This window comes from Jaculus jaculus, chromosome 19 (assembly GCF_020740685.1).
Source record: "Jaculus jaculus isolate mJacJac1 chromosome 19, mJacJac1.mat.Y.cur, whole genome shotgun sequence".
NCBI classification, from domain to species: Eukaryota; Metazoa; Chordata; class Mammalia; order Rodentia; family Dipodidae; genus Jaculus; species Jaculus jaculus.
The window spans coordinates 43,907,891-43,929,986 of NC_059120.1; the positions used below are offsets into that span (position 1 = coordinate 43,907,891).

Here is a 22,096-nt window from a genome sequence, read left to right on the forward strand (position 1 = left end):
TCCAATTCACTCCCCCAAGCTCACTGCGCACACACTCCAGTCTCAAACCTCTCTGTCTACCCCAGACGCCCCTCTAAAAAGCCGGGCATATTCGCCAGCTGGCTGGCACCCCTTCCCGGGCTGGCGGCCACGAAGCGACTCCGCTCCCCTGTAGATTGAATAGGGTAGGTGCAGGGAGGTGGGCGCTGTGAATCAGAAGGGCAAGGGGAGGGAGTCTGTAGGATGTACTGAAGGACACAGGGGTTGGAGTGGGGGAGGGCCTCGGCTCCCGTCGCCGTTGCTCTGTGGGAAACCCACGCTGCCCTGATGCGGAACGGAGGGGTTGGAGTGCTGTTGTCTGGGTTTGGAGAGGACCTGGCAGAGCTGGCCAGGATCACCTGTCAGGATGACAGAAGGCTATCTGCGAGCCAGAACCAGCCCCGGAATTAGGGTGGCCCTGAGGCTGCTGGTGTTTGCAGCATCTGGCCTGATCCATCTCTCTCCTCCTGAGAACTACGATCGATACCCTGCACCACCTCTTCCCAAACCTTGGCTGGACCGTGACTCCATCCATCATTTTGGCTTCTTTTTCTAATGAATATTTTCGCTGCTGAAAGATCTGCTACTGAAGCCTTGGCAGAGCGAGATTTCTCACCAGACCTGTCATTTTTCTTGCTACGGCCTGGAAAAGTACCTTAATCATCCACCTTTCTTTTCCTGAGATGATAACATTTCTTCCCACCCTTACTCAAGAGACAAAAGTCTGTCTCCACCCTCCCTCTCATCAGAAGGAAATATTAATCCTTGTTTTTTCTTCTCAATCCATCACATCTCAGGGGCATTTGCATCCCCTTAGCTAAAAGGAAACCAAGTTTAGAGACAAATTAGTCAAGGTCTGTTACTTCAAGACCTCACACTTCCTTCTGTTTTCCATCTAGGGAAAGTACACCAAGGATAACATCTCTAGCACAGTTTCTTAACCTGAGACACATAGGCCCAGGAACCTGGTGAGACTGAAGGGGAAAATGCTCAGATACATTCTTCCTCCCTGAGGAATGTAAATGTAGCATGTGACTGTCTGAAGAAGATGGAGGTGCAAGTTTGTTCCGAGAGAAGCTTACAGTAAAGAGAACGAAGCATATGGCCTTCAATTCCTCCTTTGGGTCACAGATGGTAAGAGAGCAAGTGGAGACAGCACTATAGAAGCCACCATCTCTCGCCTTTTGAGTTTGCTCCAAATTTGCTAATGAGTCTCAGTTACTTTGGACTAATTGGGTGCCACCAAAAGAGGCGATGTCACCAGACTGGGGCTTGCCAGGAACAACTGCTCAGCCAGCAGATGCTATGGCTTGGGATACAGGGTGGAGAGGAGCGGAATGATGTCTTGGTAGAAATGCTGATATGTGTCCAAGGACTTAAAGCAAAGGAAAAGGAAAGAGAAAAAAAGAAAAATCCCCAGAAGGGCTCTAATCGTGGCTCCTTCATGGCAAATGCTCGCAGCACTGTTTATTCAAATGTGTCATAACAAGCACCAGAAAACAACATGCAACATATTCTCCCCCACCCTTGATCTGCAATCCCAGAAGTAGGAGGCCCATGACCCTGATGTTGAGGGAAACGCATATCTAGGAAAGGTCCTGCATGGGCACTTGGGCAGGGTCAGAGTCTGTCAGGGTAAAGGACAAGTGCCCTGCCTGTTGGTCTTCTGTAGCAGCTGGAGAAACCAGACACCTCCTCCTGCTCCAGGCCTCACTAGGCAAAGTGGTGATGCCAGCTCTGGTTTGAAGGGGACATGAGTCCTATGAGGACAGCCCTGCCCTTGGCACTTGACCCAACCCAGCCCTCTGGAGGTAATAAGGTGAATTTTTTTCTTTTTTCATTTTTGAGGTAGGGTGCCACTCTAGCCCAGGCTGACCTAGAATTCACACTGTATTCTCAGGGTGGCTTCAAACCCATGGAGATCCTCCTACCTCTGCCTCCTGAGTGCTGGGATTAAAGGCGTGTGCCATCACGCCTGGCTGTGAACTTGTATTTTCCTCTTAGGGTAGCCAGAAGAAGAGAGAAAGAATATCCTAAATCAAGGCTTTTCTGGCTGAGAATCCGCCAGCCTCTTGAGCAAGAAGAGCCTTCCTTCTCTGCCCCAGAGAGAGCTCTGAGCTGGGAGTCCTCCTCTACCATAGCCAACAGGCCAGTTGTTAATGTCAGTCTTGAATGAGAACACATGACCCATCACATTTCAAATGAATTATAAATGCAGATGCAAGATTCAACGTTCCAGAAGAAGCTGCTCATAGACCCCCACAGGGACTGGTCTGAAGAAAAATGAAGGGTACCACTTTTCACCCTGTGTCACTGGAACTGTAGGCACAACTGTCCCCTTTGTTCTTGAGTAACCACGGACAGTGACAACTTGGGATAGAGAGTTTCAGACTTAGGGACATTCTTGCCCCTATCGCTTTTCTTCTCTCCTCAGATGCCTTCTTAAAATCTATTTTAAAAAAGATAGTAAAACCCTTAGTGAAGGACCCTGGAGTATTTGGGGAAGTAAATGTCACACTTCCCCTGCCAAGTGGGGAAAATTCTTACCCAAAGAAGAAACAAATAGTCCAAACTCAAAGGTCTAAGCCCCAGGGTACTCGAATAATACACATGTTGTTCTGGATGGTATTGAGGGAGGGGAGGAAGTTGAAAGGAGTTGACTAAGTCTGAAGGAGAGGTTGGCACAGGACACGTTCACCTTTGGGATGCTACATGGGCTGATTGTCACTGGGCTGGAAAATGGCTGGATTCTTCCTTCTTCGTCCTTCCCTGAACAGTCCTATTGTCAGGGTAGACTGAGGAGTTTTGAGCTGGGTTGGGGGCAGATGGCACCTACCAAATTAGCACTTTCAGGCCTTGGGGCCCAGAGAGGGACTGAAGGAGGTGTCGGGGAAGGAGACATACCAAAAGACAACACGGAAGTGGGTCCCAAAGTGAAAAAGCACCAACAGCATTGGCCTGCCCTGGACTGGGGACGGTCAGAGCCTGGCACAAACCAGGGCACAGGGGAGGACTGGGAAGCCAAGGAGAAGGCACGTCCTTCATGACGATGAGAGGGGAAAGTGTGAAAAAAGGAGAAGAGAAGGTCCTGGAGGAAGAATGAGTGGAGAGTGAAGGAGAAGTGGATTCATCCATCCATGTCTTGGGGTTCTAGGATAACTCAGCCTCCTAATGGCCCTTCAGACCCTTCCAAAGCCCCTATCTGGACCCGCAGGTATGAAAGGAAGGCCCGGATAGACTTCCAAAAAAAAAAGGTTCTTCAATGCCTCAGATCCAAGAGGCTAGGGAAGGGAGATGGGCTGAGAGGTGAGGCCAGGGAAGGGGCCTGAAATGGAGATATTTCTAGCCTCTCATCTTGTGCCCCAAGTATGAAATGAGACCAAGCCCAAGAGGACAAGGAGGGAAACAAGGTTTATGGAGTAGAGTTGAGACTTACTACTGGAAGTGGCCCAGCCTAGCGGGAGAGAGGATTGAGGGGGCAGAAAACTGATTCTGCCAGCAACTTTCTTCCTTGAAACTGCAACATACTTGCAGTCTATCTGCTCCCACTGAGTCCAGACCTCACGTGGACCCACAAAGGGTGCTTGGCTAGGCTAGGGGGCCTCCCCAGTTCAATCATGGTGGATGTCACAGGCCAACAGAGACCACAGACGAGAATGAGGAGAACCCTGGGGCTGTGGGAGGGCTGGAGATCAAGGACTATATGACAGCCATTGAGGAGTCTCGCCAAACCACTGCTTGGTCCTCTGTATAGGGACCAGAGACAAGGTAAATCTCCCTCCCTCCCCTCACTAACTATACTGCGGCTGGACTGGTGATAGGGGGCTGGTGGGAGGACCAGTCTCGGGGCTCTGATTTCTTGCCCCACTTCTTGGCTGCAGCAGAGGCTGGTTCTCAGAGACTACAGGGGCACAAGTATATCCCAAAGTAAGATGCCTGAGTCCAGGCAGTAGTCAAGAGCCCATCCAGGGCTCCAGAAAGATGGGGGATGGGCGGCCAGTGGGAAGGCTGCCCAGGTTATCGACAGCTGATGCCTGGCCATCCATCATCTCGAAGCTCAAAGCCCAAAATGATGGGGAAAGGGAGTCTGAGGAGGAGAAAGAGGGAGTTCCTGGAAGCCCGAGGTGTTGAAGAGGTGCTGTCCAGTTTGAGAGTAGCCAGGCGGGGGACCGTTCACTGCTTTTCCACTGCTCCCTGTTCAGCTGCGCTCTCCTGGTTGGGGCCCTGGCCCTGGTCCTGGCCCTGTCCATGCCATGGGGTCTCCTTGAACACAAACCAACAGTTTCCGGCCCACAAGAAGAAGTTGATAAAGCCAAAGAGCTGAAAGGACATCAAGGAAGTTTGTGAGAATAGTAAAGGAAGGAGCATGAGAAAACAGGGAGGCACAGAGAACTAAAAAGCACAGAACTGCATACAGAGGCAGAGTTCAAGGCCATTGCCTGTTAAGGGATTCCCTGGTGAAAGTACCTAAGTCTGCCTGCAGCATTCGCTCATGACATAGCTTGGTCACTAGCTGAATATGGCCTCTGTAGTGATCATCACTCAAAGTGTAGCAAGGAGCCAAGAGCCCTAGCACATGTGGTCTTGCGTGGAGCATCTTCCAGGAGGTGGGCGTGGCTGGAGCTATCCAAGGTACTCTAGGAACGAGGACTCAGCCAGGGCTCATATATACATGATTATTGATTATTTGTTTTCTGACATAGAGTCTCACGATAGAGTCCAGGCTGGCCTAGAATTTACAATCCTACTAGTCGCTTTCCAAGTGCTGGGGTTACAGCTATGTGCCAACATACTGGCTCTATTCAGATATTCATGACAATGTTTTAAAAACCTAACAACAGGCCGGGTGTGGTGGCACACACCTTTAAGCCCAGCACTCAGGAGGCAGAGGTAGGAGGATCGCCATGAGTTCAGGGCCAGCCTGAGACTACATAGTGAATTTCAGGTCAGCTTGAGCTAAAGTGAGCCCCTATCTCAAAAACAAACCAAAAAGCTTAACACAAAGTAGTTAGGGGGAAAGCGATGTTTGCAATGCACTTTGAAGTGCATTATTTAAAAATAGATTGATGAGCTCGGTGCAATGGCTCACACCTGTAATCCTAGTATTTAGGAGGTCTGGGCAGGTAGATTGTGAGACCAGCCTGGGATTCATAACATTCTGTCTCAGGAAAAAAAAAAAAAAAAAAAGCCTGGCGTGGTGGCACACACCTTTAATCCCATCGGTTGGGAGGCAGAGGTAGGAGGATCACCAAGAATTAGAGGCCACCCTGAGACTACATAGTGAATTCCAGGTCATCCTGGGCTAGAGTGAGACCCTACCTTGAAAAAACAACAACAACAATAAAAAAAAAAGCAGGCATGGTGGCCCAGCACTCGGGAGGCAGAGGTAGGAGGACCGCCATGAATTCGAGGCCATCCTGAGAGTACGTAGTGAATTCCAGGTCAGCCTGAGCTAGAGTGAGACCCTACCTAGAAAAAACAAAAACAAAACAAAACAGGGCTGAAGGGATGGCTCAGTAATTAAGGCACCTACCTGCAAAACCTAATGATCTAGGTTTGATTCCCCAGTACCCACATACCAGATGCACAAAGTGGCACATGCATCTGGAGTTCATCTGCAGTGGCTGGAGGCCCTGGCACACCCATTCTGTCTATCTGTCTTTTACCTTGCAAATAGATAAAAAAAATAAAAATGTTGGGTTGGAGGGGTGGCCTAGTGGTTAAGGTGTTTGCCTGCAAAGCCAAAGGACCCAGGTTCAATTCCCCAGGACCCACATTAGCCAGATGCACAAGAAGGCGCACGCATCTGGAGTTCATGTGTAATGGCTAAAAGCCCTGGTATGCCCACTCTCTCGCTCTCTCCCTCTTTCTCTGTCAAATAAATAAACAAATAAAAAATTTAAAAACACATTTTTAAAAATAAAAATTAAAAAAATTTAAAAACACAAAGCAAAACAAAGTTGGATGTGGTGATGCAGACTTGTAATTTCAGACTTGGAAGGCTGAGGCAGGAAGATCAGGAGTTCAAAGCTAGCCTGTGCTACCTAGTAAATTCAAGGACAGCCTGGTTTGCACATAGCAAGATCCTGTCTCCAAAACAACCAAAGAAGGACAGATAGATAAATATGTAATGAAGTAAGCCTAAAGAAATGTTCCAGTTAAGAGGTGAGTCTGTTAGTGGTCAGTGTAAAATTCTTTCAACTTTATGAAAACATTTACAATAAAATGCTGGAAGAGAATCTTTGTGTAGGGATCTAATAAGTTCCCAAAGTCTTCCTGGTGTGTCAGCCATTAAACATTTCAGTTATGGGTCTTGGGGAGGTCTGAGGCATTTTCATAGTGGTCCTCAGAGAAGCTCAAAGCCTTAGATATTTACCCGCTGATGTCATATTTCAACTGGGATAGTCAAAATATGCCTGAACCCTCCCCGCCACTGCCTCTCCCTTTCCAGTGGGGAGAGCTCAGCGGATCCCCTGGTTGCTCAGGCTGGTCTGCTCATATCTCTGAGCCCAGCCACAAGCCTATACTTTCCCATCTCGTGCTCACACAGCATCAAATAAGCAGGAAGGGTGGGAGACAGTCACCAGGGGAGCTAAAGGAGGCGACATAGGGCATAGGAATGGCTTTCAGATTCTTCTCATCCCCATGTATCTTTTTCAGATTAGGAGGTAGTAGCCCAGGTGAAAGGGGGTACCAGCTCGGGAGTTGCCCTCTGTGCTCCTCTCATGACCTGCTAGCTGGGGTGAACGTGGGCAGCTGGGTCAGTATGCCTCCCCCAAATGCCTCAGTGATCACGGGCTCTCACCACGGACATGTTGGCCAGCCCCATAGAGGGTGTGGCTCCGGCGCTGCACACTGCGTCCTCTCCGTGGCACACGGACATGGCTGCAGTCAGACTGGATGGCCTTGTGGCCCCTTTGACATCGGTCAGGCCCTTGCCCCAGGCGGCTGCAGCCACCAGCCAGAAGAAGGTGAAGGAGACAGTCACACAGAAGTCCTGGGAGGAGCAGAAGCATTGGAGACGTACTCAGAAAGGGACAGGGATTCCTTGTTTCTTTCCCTCTGGTCACACACTAGAATCCTGTGGCACCAGAACACTTGCTTCTTCCCATTCTACCAGACACCAAGAGTCTCGGGGAGCACAGATGGCCCCAAGGAGGCTGGAATGCTGCTACTCAGGCTGCCCTACCCCTGCCCACAGGATAAGGCCAGGCAATGAGGTGCCAAGGCATTGGCTGGCCATCGTCTCCCAAAACCCATGTGACCTGAACTGTCACCTTCCCCTTTGATCACTATTGCTTAGCTCTAAGTAGTGACGAAGACCTGAAAAGATAATCTCTCCCTCTCTCTCTTTCCCTCCCTCTCTCTCCTCATGTATTTCAAGCTGGCCTAGAAATCACTAGGTTATCAAAGACGACCTTGAACTGCTGATCTTCCTTGCCTCCACCTCCCTAGGGCTGGGATTACAAGTTTATGCAGTGCTGGAGAACCAAACCCAGGGCTTAATGCATGCTGGGCAAGCATTCTAGCAACTGAGCCATATCCCAGGCCACAACTGAGGATCTATAAACGTACCTGCCACCTTGCATGGGTGGAATGGAGAGAAAGTAGGGATAATACTAGAAGAGCTAACTCTTATGTACCAGGCACTTTACATACATACTCATTTATCCCCTCAAAATGCTATGAGGCAGGTATTATTTCATCCTCATTAAAAAAATAAAATTAAAGCCAGGTGTGGTGGCACACGCCTTTAATCCCAGCACTCTGGAGGCAGAGGTAGGAGGATTGCCATGAGTTCAAGGCCACCCTGAGACTCTATACTGAATTCCAGGTCAGCCTAGGCTAGAGTGAGACCGTACCTCGAAAAAAAAAAATTAAGCCGGGCATGGTGGCACACGCCTTTAATCCCAGCACTCGGGTGGCAGAGTTAGGAGGAGCGCTGTGAGTTTGAGGCCACCCTGAGACTACATTAAGCTGCTCATGTACCTCCCAAGCAGAAGTCAAAGGAGGTCGTTCCATTCCACACACAGGTGTCGAGAACATTCGATGCTCCCCCCGCCCCCCGCATCTCCGACCTCAGGCCCCTAACAGATGCCTCCTCGGTTCCTAGCCGCCTCGCTCTAACCATGCTCACTCACCACCAGCGGGAAGCGCTTGTTCTCCGTGTAGAGGTTGTGAAAGCGCAGGTAGAGGACTAGGGCAGCCATGGTATAGAAGAAGGAAAAGATGCCAAGGGTCACAAAGAACTCGGCAGGGGCAGAGAAGTCCCCCATGAGGTGCATGGTCTTGGAGGTGGAATCGTCATCACAGAGAGGCATCTCATACTGGACCCGGTGCAACCTGCAGGGGGCAGGGGCAGTGATGCTAAGCAAGAACCAGCTTCTCTCTCTCCTTCTCTCTGTCTTCTTGCTTACATGGGTTCTAGGGAATCGAACCTGGGTTCTTTGGCTTTGCAGGCAAGTGTCTTAACCACTAAGCCATCTTTCCAGCCCAGGACAGATCTTTTGACAGTTCTCACTGTGGACTTGCTGAGAAAGAAGTCACATAGGGAGAAGCTTCAGGAGGGAAGCTGGTAATCAAGATAGGAACTGTGCCATGGCTCTACGCAAAGCCCATGTTTCCTCAGCTGCCCCTGCATGCCCCAGTGCACCACCACAGCATGGACACAGTCACCACGAACTTCCACATGTCTCCTTTAGGTCACGAGCACAGATTCATTCTGTCTTAGGAAGGCACAGACTAAGCAGTGACAAAGTTAAAGTTTGAATCATCCACTTAAGGCCTGATTGGACAAAATTAAGGTTGGGGAGGGGGAATCCAGTCTGCTGAGCGGGGCGTGGTGGCTCACGCCTTTAATCCCAGCACTCGGGAGGCAGAGGTAGGAGGATTGCCGAGAGTTCAAGGCCACCCTGAGACTACATAGTGAATCCCAGGTCAGCCTGGGCTAGAGTGAGATCCTACCTGGAAAAAAAAAAAATCCAGTCTGTTGGATATAAGAGACATGTAATCCAAGTTGATGGCTGGTACCAGACATTCCAAAAAAAAAATGTGATTTCTTCCTCCACCCACTTCTGGACATTCAGGCCCCAAAGCTCCCAAATGCCCAGGAAAGAGCATTCTCGTCTACCTCCTGTTGCTCAAAGTGTACGTCTTTGTGTTTGGATGACACATGGCAAACATCTCCCATCAACTCTTCAGGATCTAGGCGCTAACAAGCCTTCTTACTGCTGGGGTCAGAGAGAGCTACCCAATCTGCTCAGATGCCCTCCAGCCTCCTCCCTGCCTGTCTAAGCTGCGGCGACCTGCTATTGCTTGAGCTTGGACTGGAGCCTCGTGGTAATGACCTGTGCTTTCTTTGTGTGTGTGTGTGTGTGTGTGTGTGTGTGTGTGTGTGTGTGCGCGCGCGCGCGCGCGCTTCCTGGTCAAGGTGTCTGAAATGGCCAATGGGTAGAAAGTATCCAAGTCTTAAGATTCTATCTGGTTCTGGAGTGACACATCGTGAATGGTCTTTAGACTTCAGGAGACTCGAGAAAATCCTGCTGTGTGAGTCCTGGAGTGAGGGAGGCTGAGCCGGCTCAGAACCAATTCCTCTCACCTGAAGGGGTAGCCGAACAAAACAAGGATGGCGCTCACGTCCTTGGCTTCGTTGTTGCAGTGAACCATGGCTCCTGTCTCCCCGCTGTAGGAGCCGCAGGACCCGAAGGCGAAAATAGCAAAGAGCTGGAGGAGGGAGGAAAGAGCGAGAGAAGTTCTTTTGAGCATCTGAAGGTCTCACCTGGCCAAGGTAAAGAGCCAGCTCCTGACTCCAGCAGGTGGAGACGCCCAGGGCATAGAGTGGGGGTTCCCTTTAGCATGTTCCCTCTCATCCAGAGCTGCCAGGCTTCCACCAGCTCATGGTGTTGTACCCACTGCCGAGGTGTTGTCCTCACTTGACCAAGTGGCCAAGTATAAGGTGGTATCTCAGAGGGAGAGCGAGAAAATAGTTTCCAGATATCCCCAATGGGTATGGCATTGGGTGGGAATCATGGTAGGCTCCTTTGTGTAAAAAACTTTTTTTGTTCATTTTTTATTTATTTATTTGAGAGCAACAGACACACAGAGAAAGGCAGATAGAGAGAGAGAAAACGGGCACACCAGAGCTTCCAGCCACTGCAAACGAACTCTAGATGCGTGCGCCCCCTTGTGCATCTGGCTAAGGTGGGTCCTGGGAAATCGAGCCTCGAACCAGAATCCTTAGGCTTCACAGGCAAGCGCTTAACCGCTAAGCCATCTCTCCAGCCCTAGGCTCCTTTTTATGAGAGAGAGAGAGAGAGAGAGAGAGAAAATTGGCATGCCAGGGCCTCCAGCCACTATAATCGAAGTCCAGACACATGCACCCCCTTGTGCACATGTGTAACCTTGCACACTTGCATCACCTTGTGCGTCTGTCTTACGTGGGACCTGGAGAGTCAAACATGGGTCCTTAGGCTTCACAGGCAAGCGCTTAACCGCTAAGCCATCGCTCCAGCCCCATAGTAGACTCCAAGATGATGACTAACATGGCACCTCTGTAATGAAGGCTTTGGAATCTTCTGTAAGCTAGACTTACTTTCCCAAGGGAGTGCCATCCCCAGAAACAGATTTTCTCCCAGACCAGGCAGACCTAGAATGTTTCCCAGTTCATTTTAATTTCTCCTTTGAACTAACCATGGACACTTGACCTTACCTTTTTTGCTAACTTTCAGCAGTTTCCTGCCTCAGTGGAGGTGCAGTGAAAGGGATCCCACAGTACAACCAGCCTAACTTCACTTCTCTGAAAGCTTATTTCCTTCCAGCAACAGTGCTGGCTGGGCAAATGCCGACAAGCCTGGCTCCAGCCCAGAGGAAAAGTACCCTCCACTTGCCTTATCAGCCTCTACTACATCCCACCGCTGTCCCTCTTTGTCACCTGTTGAGGCTGCCACCTCCCCGTGGTGAGAAGCAGAGGTGCTTCAGACCATTTGAATTCTGTTCTTGAGTGAAATGAAACGTCCCCAGCCTGTGATTGTCAAATGTCTTTCTGGGAAGCATATTTGGGTTAGAAAAGAAGGCAAGATATTGGAATTTCTTATTCTCCCACGAATCTACCTTTGGCTAGTACATGATGTTATTCTTTTTTTTTTATCTTCATGTGTAAATGTATGTGTGTTTATGCATATGAGTACAGGCCTGCACATGGCATGACATTTGCACAGGGATCAGAGGACAACTCTGGGTCTCAGTCCTCGCCTTCCACCCTGTTTGGGACAGGTCTGCTTATCATTTGCCATTGTGGATGTCAGGCTAGCTGATTCACAAGCCCACGCCGAGGAGTCCCCTGACTCCATCTCTCATCTTGCCCTAGATGCACTGGGGTCACAGACACATGTTGCTGCGTCTGGCCTGATGTGGGTTCTGGAGAACTGAACTTAGGTCTTCACCCTTGCATGGAAAGCACTTTAGCCACTGAGCATCTCCCCAGCCCTAACTATTCTTAGTAAGAATTGAGCTTATTTTGTTCATTTTCTTTTTAATTTATTTTTTTTAGGCAAGCCCAACAGACTAGCCTATTTAAAAATATTGTTTATTTTTGTTTATTTATTTGAAAGTGACAGAGAGAAAGAGGGAGAGAGAGAGAGAGAGAGAGAGAGAGAGAAAATGGGTGTGCCGAGGCCTCCAGCTACTGCAAATGAACTCCAGACACGTGCACCCCCTTGTGCATCTGGCAAACGTGTATCCTGGGGATCCAGCCTCGAACCAGGGTCCTTAGGCTTCACAGGCAAGCACTTAACCACTAAGCCATCTCTCCAGCCCCAAATTAGCCTTTTTTTATGTGAGAGAGCATGAGTAGGGGCAGGGGAATTGGTATGCCAGGGCCTTATACACTGCAATCCAACTCCAGACGCATGTGCCCCCTTGTGCACATGGGCAACCTTGTATGCTTGCATCACTTTGTGCATGTGGCTTACATGAGATCTAGACAGTTGAACATGAGCCCTTAGGCTTTGCAGGCAAGTGCCTTAACCAGTAAACCATCTCTCCAGCCCCACTGTTCACTTTCTTCCTCTCTCTTTCCCTTCCTTCCTTCCTTCCTTCCTTCTCTCCCTCCTTTTCTTTCTTTCTTTCTTTCTTTCTTTCTTTCTTTCTTTCTTTCTTTCTTTCTTTCTTTCTTTCTTCTTTAGAGGTAGGGTCTCGCTCAGGCTGACCTGGAATTCACTATGTAGTCTCAGGCTGGCCTTGAACCTCATGATAATCTTCCTACTTCTGCCTCCCAAGTGCTGGGATTAAAGGCATGCACCACCAGCCTTTTTTATTTATTTTTTTTTTTAGAGAGAGAAGAGAGAGAGTTGGTGCAGCAGAGCCTCAGCCACTGCAATCAAACTCCAGATGCTTGCACCTAGTGGGCATGTGCAACCTTGTGTTTGCCTCATCTTTGTGCATCTGGCTTATGTGGGATCTGGAGAGAGATTGAACATGGATCCTTAAGCTTCATGGTAAGTGCCTTAATTGTTAAACCATCTCTCTAGCGCCCAAAGTTCACTTTCTATCTGCTTCTCTGTGACTTGGTGTTCTGAACATCAAGCACCTAGAAGACATCTAATCTACACTCTACTCCAGAGTCTAGAATAGCATTGTAAATTATTTTGCTAATACTTGTTAGAGTGAAAGAGCTCTGAAATAAGAGTCAGGCAACGGGTTTGAATCCTGACCCTGTCACTCATTAGCCAGGTGACTCGACTGAGTCTGTTTCCTCCTCTGTAAAATGAGGGGCTTAGCAATAATCTAAAGGTTCTTTCCAGCTTGGGAATTCTTTCAGCCTCTGAAGTTTGCACTATCAGCAAAGTATGCTCTTGGCTGGGCTTGTCAACAGCTGTGCTCTGTCCCTGGGCAGTATCCGGTACCACTGCCCTGCCTTGCATGGCCTGGCCTGGCAAGAGCTGTGCTGAAGCCATTGACTTCTTGCTAAAGGTCATTATGTGTGCCTCTGTTGGCTGGAGGCTTGTTCCAGACAAATGAAAATTATCTCCACTGGTAAAGACGCCCAGAGAAGAAGACAGTGTAACCTCCCTGTAACACCCACAGAACCTCCACATCTGAATTAAGCTCTGGGCTACAGCAAAGCACTGCTATTTTGTGTTCCTAACAGAGCCAGAGAGCAATCATCCGCTTACACTTCACATGCTCAAAGCTGCCACTCAGGCAAAACAGTGGATTCCTCAGAAGTTTCTCGTCTTCATTCACTCTGTGGCTCTCTGATTGCTCCCCGATGTTTCTTTATCCCGGTTTCTGGTGCTCAGAACGGGCACAATGATGGTGTTCCATTCTAGGAAGAGCAGCCCAGGCACAGGCATTTTTGCTCACTGGTAGTTAGGGAGTGGCTCCTTAATAATTCCTTAGGGAACTACGAAGAATCCCTGGCAGAGGCCAGTGAATGGCCAGCTATGGGCCCTTCTCTTCCAGATGGTGCTGGAAATCTACAGACAGATGACCGGAGTGCATCACACAGAGAGGGACAAAGCAGGATCTGCCTTCCTGGGTCTCATGGTCTCCAGTTGTGCTATCTAAGGAAGTAGCCACTGGCCACTGTGTCTATTTAAACTAATTCAAATCAAATTTAAGATTCCATTGCTCGGTTATATCAGCCCAATTTCAGGTGCTTAGTGGCCACATGTGATTGGAACTCATCAGTACAGGCAAAGAACTTTTCCATCGTTACTTAAAATCCCAACTTAAAAAAAAAAGTTTAAACAACCTTGAAGTTTTGAAAAGTATCAACCCTGCTTTTTGATTCTTCCAAAGGCAAAATAATAATAATAATAATAATAATAATAAATAACTATACTAAGTTCACTGTTAACTCTATTCTGATTATCTGAAAGTCAGGAATGCCTAAACACTCTCCATAATTAGCTGTCAGTAAACATCTGCTTGTCTTAAACATATAAAGCAAGCACTCTACCCATATCCAGGCCCATATCCTCAACTCAAGAACCCATGTTTAAATTTGTGGGGCCAGAGAGCAGTTTTCAGCGCAAGCAGACAATGGGGAAATCTGAGAACGTCAAAGGTTCATAAGCCGCAGACCAAAATGACATCAGAAATTATGAAGCCCAGGGTTCTCGTCTCACTTCTGGAATAGAAATGAGCACTCTCCCAAACCGTTCCCCAGTTACATGGCTTTCCCAAAGCCACATTTAGCTATTAGAAGAGCAGCCTTCAGATTCACATCCCCATATTCCCTGTCCAGACTTCTTTCTACCTTTCATTCATTCACTCAATCATTCGACACTTATCAAGCATCTACCATGTGCCCTGGGCCAGAGGTCTGAAGATGAGTAGGTCCTGACTCCCATGCTCCAGAACAGTAGCTCTGCCCTGGTTGCAGGAGCAGACACACGTACCCAGTCCTCCACAGCTTTGAACCCTCCACCTTTCTGTACGAGATTTGCTCCTGTACAAGAAACTGAGCCTCAGGGACAAGCAGGAAGGAAGCAAAACTGCTCCTGTCAGCATGCAGAAGACTCTGAGCTGAGCAGACTGGGTATAACAAACAGCAGCCAAAGATGGAGGTCCTGGGGCTGGAGAGATGGCTTAGTGGTTAATGAGCTTGCCTGCAAAGCCTAAGGACCCAGGTTCGATTCCCCAATACCTGTTGGGCACTGCTAGGCACAGGCTGGAGCCTTCAGAAGAGGGGCCTGAGCTGCCAGGCATGGCTAAGAACCCACAGCTAGTACCCATGTAAAGCCAGATGCGCAAGGTGGTGTATGCATCTGCAGTTCATTTGCAGTGACTAGAGACCCTGGTATGCCCATTCTCTCTCTCAAATAAGTAAACAAAAATATTAAAAATAAGAGATGGAGACAAAGCGGATTCTCAGAGTTCTAGCCAACCAATTTCCCTCCTCTTAAACACGCATTGCTGGAAAGAGTCGTGAGCATATTTTGCCCTCCACCTCTTCCTCTTCCTTTTCATTTCTTCTTTTAACAAAGGTATCAGAATAACTTTCCCAGCTTAAGGCTGAGGCTCCACATCAGTGCTGACTTGCTTCGGGGTGAGAGTCCTGTGTCAGTCCAAAGAATACCAACATCATCAGTGAGTCCAAGATATGGGAAGACAAGTTCTTTCTCCATCTCCCACTCCACAGTCATCTTATGGGTGTTTTTTTTTTTTTTATATGGACTCTGATGGTGACCATTCAAATTCCCCAGTGAAACAGCTTCTTTTTATTAGAGAGATGCCAAAGTCAAATCAGTGACTTTGGCACTCTAAACATGAATAGTCATCAGGAGGGCACACTTGGGTTAAAGTAATATTACTTTATTACTATTATTATTCGATTTTTTGAGGTAGGGTCTTGTGCTAGCTCTGGCTGACTTGGAGTTCACTACGTAGTCTCAGGGTGGTATTGAATTTATAGAGATTCTTCAACCTCTGTCTCCTTAGTGCTGGGGTTAAAGGCGTGTTCCACCACATCTGGCTATTACCTATTTTTCTTATTTCAATGCAGGGTCTCCCTCCAGTCCAGACTGGCCTGGAACTCACTCTGTAGCCCCAGGCTGTTCTCAAACTCACAGTGATCCCCCTATCTCAGCCTCCTGAGTGCTGGGATTAAAGGTGTGCACCACCATGCCCAGCTGACTTATTTGTTCATTTATTTATTATAATTTTTGTGTATGTGTGGGAGAGAGAGAGAGAGAGAATTGGCATGCCAGAGCCTCCAGCCACTGCAAACAAATTCCAGATGCATGTGCCATCTTGTACATATGGCTTATGTGGGTACTGAGGAATTGAAACTGGGTCTTTAGACTTCACAGGCAAGTGTCTTAACTGCTAAGCCATCTCTCCAGCCCTGACTTATTTATTAATAAATCCTTGTTTATAAGGATTGATAACTGAATCTCACAGAGATTCATTTGCACTTTATAATCAAAGTGAATATCTGGTAGTGACATTTGGGTAATCTCACTAAAGGTTAAATCTAGCTGGATAGTCTGCCTATGGGGAGAAAGTTCACGGAGAAGTTTGGGAATAGGAGGGAAAGGAGCCACCATTTATAGAATACTGCTCACTGTGATCTTTGGGTATGTTCTCTGCCTTACAGATGTAACCTCCTATAATCTCCCCTGTAAACTCAATGATGTGTTATCCCCACAGAGGAGGAAACTGAGGCCCCAAAACGTTTCCGCACTTACCCAAGATTCTATGGCTAGAAAGCAGAGGAGACTGATTTTATGCCAGAGTCTGATCCCAATATCTTTTCATTTTTTAAAAAAAACATAAGTCTTGGGATGAAGAGATAGCTCGGCAGTTAAGGTGCTTGCCTGTAAAGCCTAAGGACCCAGGTTTGATACACCAGTACCCATGTAAAGCCAGATGCACAAAGTGGTGCAGGCATCTGGAGTTTCCAGTGGCTAGAGGCCCTGTCACACCCATTTTCTCTCTCTCTCTCTGCTTTTCTTTCTTTCTCTCTCTCTGCTTCTTTCTTTCTTGAATAAATGAAAAGAATATAAGTGTTCCATCACTGTTCTAGTTTGGACGATTTACCTGTCTTGCTGTAGACCCGGTGAGACTCCAGAAGAGGAACTGAGGTGACTCTCTGTGTGTGAGTGATGTGTATATGTGCACGTGGCGTATGTGTAGTGCGTGTAGATACCCAGTCCTGTGCCCACACACATGGAGGCCAGAGATAACTGGGTGTCCTTCCTTACGGCCCTTCCTGGTTATTTCTCTGAGAGGAGTTTCTCTCACTGAACCTGAAGTGACTGTTTTCAGTCACACTGGCTGTCCAGCTAGCCCCAGCCATTCTCCTGTCTCTACCCCTCACAGGACTGGAGCTACAGGCATGGACACAGAGCTTGTTTATTTTTTTTGCATGGGTACAGGAGATCAGACCATCTCAGACCAACCTCATAATTGAGTGGCAAGTGCTGTGACCCACTGAGCCAATTCCCCAATCTCCTAATTTCTGAATATTAAAGACACCTTAAACTCCTGACCCATAAAAGAATTACATCACTTTCTTCTCACAAGGATTCCAGTAAAACCTCTGCTTTTTGGTAATACTGATAACCAAAGTTTTCAATTACCATTATAATGACTGAAATATTTGGGGTTTTCTGGTTTTCTTCCCTGGTCAGGAGCATTTGATCCTTCCAAGTATAACATGCTTTTTGTTTTGTTTTTGTTTTTTAAAGTGGTCAGGCGTAATAGTGGAGCACACCTTGAATCCCAACACTTGGGGGGCAGAGGAAGGAGGATCGCTGTGAGTTTGAGGCCAGCCTGAGACTACATAATAATAAATTCCAGGTCAGCCTGGGCTAGAGTGAGACCCTACCTCGAAAAAACAAGAGCAACAACAAAACCCACCCAGAAGTTAGGTTACCTGGAATAGCATTAAAAGCAAATCATGTCCTCTCATGATGAATGAAGGCTAGTTCAGATCTACTCTCAGGGCTCTGGATTTAGCAGTCTGAGAAGAAGGTGGGGGAGGCATTTCAGTTTTGTATAACTTCCTTTCTATGGAGTGGAATATCATGAAAGTCTTAATTATTAGAGAATAAGGGCTACCCTGGGGGGAGACTAGACCACCTCCCGAGTAATCGCAAATGTTGTAGATACTGGAGTGGGAAGGATAGCAGGATTGAAGAAGGAAGCTTTCCAGAATCCCCCCAGGGAAGACAAGTCCATGGTCTAATATCCTTATTGCTTCTCTTATCCCTTAGCGGTATGTCTGCTTTTCATTATATCCACTTGTCTAGTTTAAAATATTTTTATTTATTTGAGGGAGAGAGAAAGAAGTAGAGAGAGAGAGGGTAGAAGGCCTCTAGCCACTTATACATACTCCACCTTATGCATCTGAATTACGTGGGTACTGGAGAATCAAACCTGGGTCCTTAGGCTTCATAGGCAAGTGCCTTAAGTGCTAAGCCATCTCCCCAGCCCCACTTGTCTAGTTTAATGATCATACTGTATCCTTACTCCGTGAGGGTTGCTCACAATGGCTCTGTACTTTTGGATACCAGTCCCTTTGGAGCCTTATGATTCCTATGTTGTCCTGTCAGGTCAGAACAGGGTGGTGGCAGGAGGCAAAAGAGCCCAGTCATCAGTTTGGTTCCATTACTCTGTGTGTGTGTGTGTGTGTGTGTGTGTGTGTGTGTGTGTGTGTGTTACATGCATGGTTTGTATGTGTGCCCCTATACGTGGGGTGCATATGTGTGTGAGTGTGCATGTTTAAAGTCACTATACACTCACTGAACCCAGAGTTTACCAATTTGGCCAGACTAGCTCGCCGGTGAGCTCCAGGCATTCTCTCATTCCCACCTGCCCAGTGCTGGAACCACAGGTGCAGGCCAGCCTGCCTGGCTTCCCCATGGGGGCTGGAGATCCGAACTCAGGCCCTTATATGCGTACATGGAGCCATCTCCCTAGCCCTTGTATCACTCCCCCACCCCCCGCCCCACCACCACCCAGGCAGTGAGGGAGCAGCTGGGCACTCCCAGGCTGGCCTGTAGTCCCAGTTAGGGTCTCAAATATCCTGAGTTAACCCCAAATGCAATATAGTCCCCTTAACTCCAGATATGGTACTTTTCCTCCAAACCATGATTCAGGAGTTGGTGACAGTACTGTCTCTTGTCTCCAGTGAATGCAAATCTCTAATTTAGAACTCAGTCCTCCTGGGTCTTAACAGTAACTTACTGGGCTCCTTGCACATAGAAGGACCGAATCCCTAGCTGAATGCAGTGCTGGAAGCACATGAAGTCATTCCACATATGACTTCTTACGGACCATAACAAAATCCTTTCCGCACAAGTACACTAAATGCCCTTCCTCACCACCAAGTCTGCGATTGAAACAATGACTGCACCTGTCCACATTCCTTTGTGGCTTGGATTTTTTTTTTTTTTTTTTTTTTTTTTTTTTTTTTTTTTTTTGCTGAGGTAGGGTCTCACTGTAGCCCTGGCTGACCTGGAATTCACTATGTAGTCTCAGGGTGGCCTCGAACTCTTGGCGATCCTTCTATCTCTGCCTCCCAAGTGCTGGGATTAAAGGTGTGCGCCACAACACCTGGCTTCACACTCTTAATGTATACCCAGGAGGTCTTGGGCACTGGGTTGAAGAACAGAGGGTATGCCAATATCTTAAAGTACCAGTCAGGCAATGAGATGATATTTCATTTGGCTAGAGGACTTGGGCAAATGAGGTTTGTAAGGACACAGGGTAAATCTAATGTACAGTGATATTCCAGCATGCGGACAGATTTGAAGCACTTGAAGATTTGAAGGTCTCATCTACATTAATAATACTGGAAACTGATATCCAGAGAAATGACTTGCCCAAGGTCACGTAGCTGAGAAAGGTAGGAACAGGTCTGCAACCCAGGATCCCAGCATCCCAAGTCAGTGTTCAATATGCCCCGTTAGCCATACTGTGATTTTTTTTTTTCTCTTTTTAGTGGGAGTGTCAGGGCCTCTAGCCACAACAAACTAACTCCAGACACATGCACCACCTTGTGCTGTTGGCTTACGCGGGTACTGGGGAATCGAACCTGGGTCCTTATGCAGGAAAGCGATTTAACCTCTGAGCCGGTTCTCCAGCCCCCATGCTGTGATTTTTCTGCTGTCTTAATCGGTTTATTTAATCGTAGGGCTGGCGAACTCCATTCATTCATTTAGACACTTCCTCACTCAGTAACAGGCAGGCACCCAGATTAGTCCGGTGACCTCAACGGGGAGCCTGTCCCCTGAGTACACTCCCAGGATCGTCCAGGTCCTAGAGGGCTCTGGGCAGGATGGTTTCTATTGCCCGCCTCCTGTGCCCTCTGTGGCTTGGCTGGCACTGAAGAGCGGACCTTATCCTCCTCGTCCTCCTCGGCCCTCCCGCCACGGAAGAGTGGTATGTGCGCGATCAGAGTTCTGGAAAGGTTACACCGGGCTCCTCTCGCCTTGCCCGAGTGAAATGTGAGCGGCCCGGGCAAAGGCTCCTTGCACATAGAAGGACCGAATCCCGGGGACTCCGCATGCCTTGCTCCTCATCCTCCAGCCACCCAGGGCTGGAGAAGCTACCAGTCCGCCCCTCCCCCGCCCACCTGTCGCCGCCCTCCACCTTCCGCACCCTCCCAGCCCCCGCTCGGGACCACATTGCTTCGGGTCAGCGTCACAGCCCCGGGCTCCCGAAATAGCCCTGGGGCACCGGGCACAGACTCACCCACTGGAGGACTTTGATGAAGCCCAGTGGTTCCTCCAGCCGCCGCCAGCGCAGCCCCACGAGCAAGCGGTCCACCTGCCGAGACAGAGCCCGCGGGCGGTGAAGGCGCGGGGAACCACCCCCTCCCCAGGGGAAGCCGCGGGGACCCCTGCTCGTGCCCACCCCGGGGGGAGGGTCGGGGGCGATGACATCGGAGTCATGGGGTGGACATCGGGGTGGACAGGGCAGAGCGTCCCCGGGGGCGCACGCGGGGAGTACCTGCTGGCGAGGCGACTTGTCCGCCGTGCGGCTGGAGCTCTCGGCCGAGGACATGCTGGAGCGGCGGGGCCCGGGCGCAGCCGGGTTCGAGTCCCTGGCGCGGAGGCTGCGGACAGAGCGCTGGGGCTGGGGGCGGCTGGCTGGCGGCCGTGGGCAGGCCGGGATCCAGGCTGGCGGGCTGGGGCTGGGGCGTGGGGTGCCGTCGGGGACTGTGTCCGCGGAGCTGTCCCGGCGGCTGCAGAAAGCCCCCTGAGTCCGATTCAAACTTCAGTCCAACTCGCAGGCGGACTCGGGTCACGTGGCGTGCGCCCGCCCCCCCCCCCCCCCGCGCCCGCGGTGTCCGCGCAGGGCTCCTTAAAGGGACCTGGACTGGCCGAAGACCCGACGGCGCAGCGCAGGGAGAAGTGCGCACTCCTGGTTTAGCTTTTCCCGGGTCCCTGCGTCTCAGCTGCTTTGCCTGGGCTTTCTTCTCTTGACCCAGAATTTACACGATTTCCCCATTTAAAAAAGTCTTTCATTTGTTTATTTTCAAGCACTCCTCCAGCCACTGCAAACTCTAGATGCATGCACTACCTTGTACATCTGACTTTACGCAGGTGCTGGGGAACCGAACTTGGGTAATTAGGCTTCATAGGCAAGCGCCTTAACCGCTAAACCATCTCTCCAGCGGCCCCGCCCCTCAGGCAGTGGTAATGCACACGGTCACCATCAGCATCCAGAATCTTCAAGAGCCCGTACAGAGAAAAGGGAGTATCAACTGCTCACTTTTAGTCCCGAGTAAGCATTGTTGGAATAGCAAAATTGCATGTGTTAATGATTTAAAAGTTACTTGCCTTTAAAAAGTAAAAAACTTACCAGGCGTAGTGGTGCACGCCTTTAATGCCCGCACTCGGGTGGCAGAGGTAGGAGGATCTCTGTCTGAGGCCCGCCTGGGACTACAGAGTGAATTCCAGGTCAGACTGGGCTAGAGCGAGATTCTAACTCAAAAAAATAAAAAATTAAAAAATAATTTTTTAAAAGTAAAAACTCAGTCTCCTTTAAATAACCAACACCATTTCAATAGGAAGGAAGTCTGAGGAATGGTGGGCACAGACTGTAGTTTGTATTGAAAAGCTGACCAAGGTGTGTCTTTTTTTGTTGTTTTGTTTTGTTTTTGAAGTAGGGTCTCGCTCTGGCCCAGGCTGACCTGGAATTCACTATGTAGTCTCAGACTGGCCTCTAACTCTCTGATTCGCCTACCGCTGCTGGGATTAAAGGAGTGCGCCACCACGCCGGGCAGAAGCTGTATTTTCACTGACTTCGCATTGGACTCATTTCTGAAAAGTGTTCAGCAGGAGCCCAGAATGAACAGTAGTGAATAGTGCACACTGTTATTTTGTTTGCTTGCTTGCTTGTTTTGTTTTCAAGGAGTGTAGATCTAGGTAGCAAAGGGTTTTTTCCAAGGACGCCCAGTGAGCCAGGTGGACCGCAGCCGGGAGCAGAGTACCAGCCTGCCCTGGCTTCCCGAGTTTAGCTTGAAAATATGCATCCATCCAAGCGATGCTCTGATTCTTTGGTGATCCCCTGATCGCGAGCACTTCCCAACCAAAACTCTGTGACCAAATGGCCCCCTATT

The 22,096-nt window shown here is 49.0% G+C and overlaps 1 protein-coding gene across 2 annotated transcripts; it reads right to left on the reverse strand.

The window, feature by feature from the left end:
* Positions 1 to 1,459: 1,459 nt before the first annotated feature.
* Positions 1,460 to 20,537, reverse strand: Sypl2 (synaptophysin like 2). 2 transcript variants are annotated; one of them, XM_045137907.1, is made up of 6 exons: positions 20,482 to 20,537; positions 20,224 to 20,298; positions 9,617 to 9,741; positions 8,160 to 8,361; positions 6,824 to 7,015; positions 1,460 to 2,467 (listed from the first exon to the last, which is right to left on the reverse strand). In XM_045137907.1, the coding sequence occupies exons 1-6, from the start codon at positions 20,533 to 20,535 to the stop codon at positions 2,429 to 2,431; spliced, it is 687 nt and encodes a 228-aa protein (XP_044993842.1). In that variant the 5' UTR covers positions 20,536 to 20,537; the 3' UTR covers positions 1,460 to 2,428. The 2 variants fall into 2 exon arrangements, with proteins under 2 accessions (XP_044993842.1, XP_004659100.1); XM_004659043.2 differs by having other exon boundaries at positions 1,460 to 4,338.
* Positions 20,538 to 22,096: the final 1,559 nt, after the last annotated feature.